Source organism: Arachis hypogaea, chromosome 5 (assembly GCF_003086295.3).
Source record: "Arachis hypogaea cultivar Tifrunner chromosome 5, arahy.Tifrunner.gnm2.J5K5, whole genome shotgun sequence".
Classification (NCBI taxonomy): Eukaryota; Viridiplantae; Streptophyta; class Magnoliopsida; order Fabales; family Fabaceae; genus Arachis; species Arachis hypogaea.
Genome location: NC_092040.1, coordinates 33,559,187 through 33,567,255, shown reverse-complemented (window position 1 = coordinate 33,567,255; position 8,069 = coordinate 33,559,187). Strand labels below are relative to the sequence as shown.

Here is an 8,069-nt window from a genome sequence, read left to right as displayed (position 1 = left end):
AAAACATGTTCATGTTCATGTTCTCTTCTACAGATGAGTATGTAGGTAGGTATATTATTGCTTTGATCATTCTTGTTTTCCTTTTTAACTATTCTCCTTCGTTGTGTCTTGTGTTCCTTTTTCTCATGTCTGTATGCTTGTTTGTGTTATGCAATAAAAGAGTAGATGAAGCTTTTATTAGTTCCTCAAAAGCTTAGGGTTGTGTTCCATTATTCCATTCCATATAAAGGTTTGATTATAAAGAGTACAATATTAGTAAGTGTGAGACATTATATATGTTGATTCATAAATCTTAGAAATTATGATAAAAAAAATGTTATATGTAAAAAAAAATTAATTACTAAATTAATTATTAACTTATTATATATTTATATATAAATATACATATAATTTAATTTTTTTAATATGTATATATTTATATTAATAACTAATTTTAATCATTAATTTTAATGTGCTAACAGTCATTTTAAGCAAGATTCATATACTCCATTGGATATAGTGTCCCGAATATTTTATATGCACATAACATTATATTTATTATTATAATTTAATTTTAATATATTATCAGTATAAAATAATTTTATATGTACATTTAATTACATAACATCACATCAACAAAAATAACTAACTTTTATATAGATAGTATATAATCATCTAAAAAATTAAATATAATTGCAAATTATGTAAAATATTTTACATTGTAAATGTATCAAAAATAAATTCTTATTATTACGATGATTATTATTATGAAGATTTTAGAGTCTTCTTTCAAAGGTGGTTGGAATGAACGATGATCATGATTCTTAACTCCCATGGTCCCCCTTAGACTATTGCATTTCTGATTTGATATTTGTTGTTCTAAGGGAACTGAATCATTAACTATCTAATTTATATATTATATATCCGATCCATCCTCTTCATATGAAATGCATCCATCATGGAAAAAGACAGAATTAAAAATCCAATAACCATTCAATTTTAGCCAGATATTTCTTACTATAAAATTCAGTCTATTATTAAATTTTGCTAAAAGTACACTTAATTCTTAAAAGTACCTTCACATAATTTCTATATGCCAATAAATAGTTGGAAAAAAAAATTAAAACATCTTATTCATTTTACTCCGTATCAACAGTAGCTTAATATTATTGAATTTTGGTATAATTAACAAACACATTTTTCTAGTCCACCCTTATATCTTATTAGGATCAATTTACATATAACTTATAATGTTTAATTTAAATCCCTCATAATCAAAATCAATTCAAGCAAGGCCAAATTTTTTTAATAGTTTCCTTTTATTTTTAAATTAAGTCTGGTTAGTCTCCTTGCAGGACCTATAATATTTCAATGTTTAAGTTAAGCAACCAAACTTTAAGGGGAAGTAGTACAAGTGTACAATACTACCATGCAATTTTAAATTTTCCCAAGAAACTTGTTGATTTTAAAGATAAAGAAACTTTAATATCAGATATGGATGGCACTGAAGGTTAAGTGAGTAGAAGATGTCTATTCAGTGATACTTGTGCTCTCGCTTATTGGCTTCACAAGAATTTATCAATTGTTTGTACTTTGTACCCCCAAAAAAGAAATGGAATTTATCAATTATTGGTTCAAATGTCACTGGTGAATGAGTTAAAAAGGTGCCAACAACTCCATCTCGTGCTAACAACTCAATAAAGCACCTTCCAAACGACCCTAATGCCACTATAATATGCTGAAAGAGAACCAATATATAAGTTATAAATCTGGAACTTAATGTACAAAATTGGATTGAATTTTTCTAAGGTACTAGTTAAAAATATAAAAGTAACGATTATTAACTATAAACTTCACATAAAAACTACATGTGAGTTATCACCATTTCTTTATATATACAAGTAAACACGATTTTTTAACTTTTGATAACTTCAAATTTTATTAGTTATTTTTCATAACACAGATAAAAAAATGTTGAGCAAGTTTGTCATCTCACTTTTATATAGGAGGTTGAAAGAGGGCAGGGAAAAAACCACCTTTAAAGACTAAAAAGAAGTAACTCTTTGATTACTTTGAATCCAACTATCCAAGGCAACGAATCAAATTATGCTGTTAAATCTACAGTTTTCTTAACGCTAAACAAGCTGAATGACTAAAATGTGCTTGCAACTCGATGGATACAGAAAATAATACAAATAAACTTCCCACTCATTAATCATCTGCACAAACTATGACTGAAGAATGAAGACATCATACCCTGCTGTGATGAACATTATTTACACGTTTTGAAACTAGATATATGCATAAAGAATGAGAAATCCGGTGTTCGTAGCCTTTCAGCAACTTTACTCAGCTTTTCCAACTGCCTCTTCCAGATTTCAAGAGAGAAGCATAGAGTAATTCGTTCCAAGTATCCGGTACTCCAGGCAGGCACCAATGGCTGCAATCTTGGTGTAGCTCGGCGGCAGCCCTTTCAGCTTCGGTCTTGTACTCCATTCTGTATATAGAAGGATGGCCATCTTTTCTGTAATCTGTTAGCCTTGATATGTTCATATACATCACTGGTGTTTTCATTTTTATGATGACATTGTCTAAAGCCCTCATTTTTGAAGGGTATTTCTTTAAGTGAGTTGTGTTATATATCGGCTCCGTTTCTTTATGGCACTGCCCTCCGGAGTTCCATTGCCCACCTCTGAAACCATGTCAAATAAGTTTATTAGAATTCACCGATCAGCGTGTATCAGATGAATAATGTAAGTGGTTACTGGTTAATTAGATTTAGTGATTAAATGGAACAGATAAGGGCATAAAATAGATGAAGGAAAGTGTATTTTATGAATATGAGTCAATACACTGCCAATGTATGCAATTCCGAATCTGGATAATGGTACAAATACAATACAATACATAAAATACATTCCAAGAGTTGATGGCATTTTGGTATTCAGCAATCAATTCTACAATGTCACTATTTCTTATTATTGAGGGCAGGCCATCAAAGCTAAACCAGTTCAGCTAGATGATATTCTTCTTGAAAATTTCTGCTTAAGTTTCAAACTAATCACAACAGGGTTTAACGAGAAAAAACATGAACGTGGCTTAACAAAATACAATGCTAAGTTATCAATTACAGATTTTATTTAAGTTAAACAAATAAGAACTTCTCCGTTTATATCTCCACATGTTTGCAATGAATAAACCAATATTGCACAATATCAGTCAGAGGCAGACTTCAAAAGTATACCGCCACATGGCTCCGCATAATCTCATCCTACCAGAAAAAGGGCAACTGAGCAAAAAGATACTACATATCACAAAGATAGGATATCGGCATGTTTTCTTGTCTGGTTTTAAATAATGCATGAACTTCCAGTCACAAAGTTGTTTTCACTATTCAAGAGTCCACAGTTCCACATAAAAGGTATTGTAAAGTAGAAATTCCAGACTTAAGACAAATTTGGGAACCATTTAAAAGAGCAATACCTGAAATGGGTATTTGAGTATCCTCTGAAGACAACCTGAGTTCGGTTGGCATCAATATTTTTGTCAACCCATCTAGCCCAAGTCGTCAAAGCCCTTCTAAATGCATCCAAAACCTTGAGTCTTGGGTATACATGGTTGCCTTCTTGATAGTAGTCTTCTCTGTGAGTTAAGAGAACACAGATTAATATCTCAAATGGGAAAGAAATCTCACATTACAAAAGCACAAACTATGATATAATTATGTAGATCATGTTATTCATCTTTGCTTCTGAGCACCAATCAAACTCACCCCTTAGATGTTTTTTCATGCGTCCACCAGTGGCCAGTATTGAAGACAATGATATCAGCATCATGATATACAGTAGTTGTCTGGTCCATCAAATCCAATCTTAATGTCTCAAATGATCCATTTATGCCTTTGAAAGTTGACTCTCGAACAATGAATGGTGAACTAACAAAATCTACTGAGCAGTTATAATCCTATCAACACAAGAAAGTTTTCGATGAGATAATACCATTACAATATATCTGCATCACAAAATCTTATATCTGTTCCGAAAACTTGCCTCAAATCTAAAAGCATAAACACCTTTCTTCTTAAATTCATGTCTTCCAGAAATTTCAAAAACACGTTTCTTGTCCTTGACACTTTGACGCAGTATACACACCATCGACTCCCACATGTTCCTGTTCAGTGAATCCCCCACAAAAACTAGCCTCTGACCTCGCAGCCTCTCCAGAAAATTAGTTGCATTTAAACTGAAAGATCACGTCAGTAATTAATAAACATGCAACAAAAGCATTTGGATATCAATTTAAGATGACTGGCACTAGTCTGCTTATAACTAAAATTGATAGTACACCAAAACTGCGATTAAAACACATGGAACTATGCGCAAAAGAAGAATCAAGATTCTTATATCCTGAGAGATCCACTATTTTACCCTAGTTAGTTGTAGACTCTGGTTGCAGAGTATTTACCAGTGGATCCCATAATTCTCTACCTTTTAAGTCAATAGAATCAAAACTTTACTTAACATTGTTAATACTCCATAATCCATATGAGAGTGTTAAGGGAACAACTCACCTCTAAATGGTAAGTAGTGCACTGGCATTTACATTTTACCCAGAAATTGAGCTAACTAAAAGAAATTATATAGGTTATATTGAAATTTCATATAAGTAAACTAGCATTTCGGTACTTGTAAATATAACTAAGTTGTAACTAATCCCTTCATAGAAAACAAAATAATATTGCTAATTTAGGAATCTCTTGTCGGTGATAATGTGAATGACTTGTAATTTAAGATCTGGATCAGACACAACTTTAATCAGGAATCGGTTTTCCATGGATGGAACCATTTTACTGAGTTTGACAGAAACAGTAACCCTTTTCCCTTTCATCATGTACATCTAAGCCACCCCTTTCCCTCTTTTAGTCCTTCTCCATTCTACTCGATTTTCTAAACCTTCATACATCTAATCTTTCAGCAATACCAAGTTGCAGTTTAATATTTGGGTACACTCATTAATTTAATGTAATTACTACAATTACTATGAATAGACAACTTGCATTTTTCTAATAATAACAATAAAAAATAACAATATTTCGCACGTGTTACTGAAAAAACCACAGAAAAGATTTGGAATGTCGCATTTATGTGGCTGCCATTTCCATTTCACATAATCACTATCAGGCCTTCCATTAAGGTGGCAATCAAAATCCCTATCGATGAGTGGACATGAACCTAAGGGGTAATATGGCTTTGAATCATCCCTTACCCACATACCATCATAGATATCACAATTCTCATCATTTAAACTAAAACGACCCTCCATCTTCACATCTTGTAAAGAAGAACCACCATCATCAATAACCACAGTTACATTATCATTATTACTATTATTATTGTTATTATTATTATTAACAGAAGTCACGTTTGATTCACCAGAAGAAGAAGAAGAAACAGTTGCATTCGCAGCAAAGTCCACATCTTTGACAACCCTATTATCAGTGAAGTTCCCAATCTCAGTGACCAATGTAACGTTCTCACCGTTGGATTTCAGCGGAAACTGTTGCACTTCACTACTATTAAGCGTTGCATTCTCACCACCGACGGTGAAATTCGCAAACCGTGTGTTCTTGTTCAAACCCTGACTTGAAGCATTCACTCCGCGAGTTTCTTCAATTCGTTCTTCATCCCTCTGCGGAGAACTCACAGTGAGAGAAGCATCATTATTATTCGCCACAGAAGAAGAAGCGAAGGGATGTTTGGTTCTGATGGAAAATGACCAAGAATAGACGGAAGAAGAAGAAGAATTGGAAATGGCGGAACCAGATCCTTGAAGAAAGACTTGAACTTTGGGAGGTATAAGGGAAGTGTTGAGGAATAGAAGAGTGAGAAAAAGGAGAGAAGCTCCAAGGCCTAAACTGAAACCAGAAACTACTTTTCTCCTCTGTGACATGAAGGGTTCGGAGAACGCAAGCCTCTTCATGCTGTTGAAGCTGTTGCTGCTGCAGTTCTTGTCCATGGTGGAGATCAATCAGAAGAAGATGCAATGAAGAAACACGCATAAGCATAAACCCCAAACCAATGTGGCTTTAGTTCTTCTTCAATCAGGGTTCGGAGCTAGAGATCTCAAAGTGTTTGAAACTGTGTCATTTGGAAGAACAAAAATGACTCCAACTGTTTGAAGGGTTTTTTGTTGTTCTCTTTTAGCGCTTGCAATGTGCTTTCTCTTTCCAATGCAGTTCCGTTTTTATTTTATTTTATTTATTACATTACTGATTACACCACTTTTTTAACATTTCAATTATGCATGTGCATTCCTCTCACACGCAGTTGTCCTATATCACAGTTTTTACAGTTTTCGGAGATCTATGGATCAGAGCTAACCATGTGTCCAATAAGACCTGTGCATTCGAGAAAGTCAGTTAAGTTTATTGTAGATGATTTACTAGTTGAATAAAGAATCTCAATATTAAAAAGCATACATGATAAATGAAATTTGAAAAAACAGTTTTTGTACTCATAAATTTTGTGAATATTGTTATCTATTAAAAACAATTAATGTTATAATTATTGTTCAGATAAATATCTAAAAGACAGAAATTAGGGTCCAAATATTTTCGAATAATTTGTTTGACGTCTTTTCTAGCGAGAATGAATTGTTCGAGTTGTTTGTGAATAGAGATGGGGTGGTACCAATAAGAGATTCTAATATTTAAGTTAGCAAGGATTTTAAGTAGGTTCTTAGTAGATTTTAGATTGAATTTAAAAAATATCAAAGGATCATGGTATTTATAAATGTAGATGTAGAGCCAATAATTACCTTTTAAAATAATTCAACATTTAAATAATAGATAATTGTTCCTTCTGTTAGAGAGATTGTTGAGATCTTTCTAAGTAGGTAAGGTCAAAGTTCGCGCAATCGAGCCCAACTTCATAAAGTCAGGTAGGATTGGGCTTTGTTCATTTTTTTAAAATAATTTTTAAAAAAAATTTAACATTTTAAAACAGTCATTTCAAATGTTTTTAATTTTTTTCTAAAATTAACATCTTCTAATATTTTTATTAATTAAAATAATAAAATATTATTAAAAAATATATAATAAATAAAAATACAAAAAATTAAATATATATACTAAAAGATTATTTTATTTATTAATACTAAAATGTCATCAGAAATAATATTATTCAATTATTAACTTATGATACCTATACTGAGGGTGATATAGCAATTATAATAATAAAAACTAAATCTAAAAGATCATTACTTCATGAAAATCTTTATTTATATATCTAAACTCTTAAAATATTGACATCAAATAAATTTAAAAAAATGTTCATGAGTGAAAATTTTTTTATCTTTTTGGAGCATAATTACTAATTATGGTAGCACAAATAACTTTAACTACAAATTTATTTTGTACAACATCACAACCATTAAATTTTCAATTTTTTTAAGAAACATAAACAAAATTCCTTCTTCAAATGTTATAAAGTATTAGGATATTCAAATTGAAATTTTATAAATCATTAATATTGACTTCGTGGTTGACCAAAACTTACAAATTTAACTTCATATATAACTTGATTCGCATTGTATGCAAGTTTTAAACTGTTACTTTTATAAGCATTTGTACAAATATTTTTTATTATTTATGTAAAAAATTTTATGTTAAATGAGAATTATCTTATTTCTCCAAATTACACTAGTACATTCTCTTTTTCATCATTAAAAACTATCATAGAATATAATACTTATAAATTAAATTAAATTAATATTTTATATGATCAAAATAAATATCAGTTCAGTTATTTTAATTTTTTTTTAAAATTAATTCTTTTTAAAATTAATTTATAATTTAGAATTTGAAAATACATAAAAAAATTATATATATAAAAATAATCAAATTTGAGATAAATAAATAAAAAAATTTAAAAATTAAAATTTATTAATTTAGAAATAATTATATATAAATAATTTGAAGGATCTATTTTTGAATTTTTATTTTTTTTAAATTTTTTAAAATTTTTTAAATTTTTTGAAAATTATTTCGTGTTTCATTCTAGATTATACAGGTGGATATTTAATAGCTATGT

At 30.2% G+C, this 8,069-nt stretch overlaps 1 protein-coding gene across 3 annotated transcripts; it reads right to left on the bottom strand.

The window, feature by feature from the left end:
• Positions 1-2,016: 2,016 nt before the first annotated feature.
• Positions 2,017-6,252, bottom strand: LOC112801146 (protein trichome birefringence-like 2). Of its 3 annotated transcripts, XM_072237057.1 has the most exons (6): positions 5,412-6,217; positions 5,107-5,309; positions 4,029-4,223; positions 3,752-3,942; positions 3,463-3,621; positions 2,017-2,671 (listed from the first exon to the last, which is right to left on the bottom strand). In XM_072237057.1, exons 1-6 carry the CDS (start codon positions 5,992-5,994, stop codon positions 2,329-2,331), a joined length of 1,674 nt encoding a protein of 557 aa, XP_072093158.1. In that variant the 5' UTR covers positions 5,995-6,217; the 3' UTR covers positions 2,017-2,328. The 3 variants fall into 3 exon arrangements, with proteins under 3 accessions (XP_072093158.1, XP_072093157.1, XP_072093159.1); XM_072237056.1 differs by having other exon boundaries at positions 5,107-6,252; XM_072237058.1 differs by lacking the exon at positions 2,017-2,671 and adding an exon at positions 2,884-3,250 and having other exon boundaries at positions 5,107-6,252.
• Between the last annotated feature and the right edge of the window lie 1,817 nt (positions 6,253-8,069).

Coding starts and splice junctions, on each gene's coding strand:
- LOC112801146 (XM_072237056.1), bottom strand. CDS start 5,994: ATGGACAAGAACTGCAGCAGCAACAGCTTCAACAGCATGAAGAGGCTT. Junction 4,224..5,106: donor CACATAAATGCGACATTCCA/AATCTTTTCTGT, acceptor ACGTGATCTTTC/AGTTTAAATGCAACTAATTT. Junction 3,943..4,028: donor TTTATGCTTTTAGATTTGAG/GCAAGTTTTCGG, acceptor TTGTGTTGATAG/GATTATAACTGCTCAGTAGA.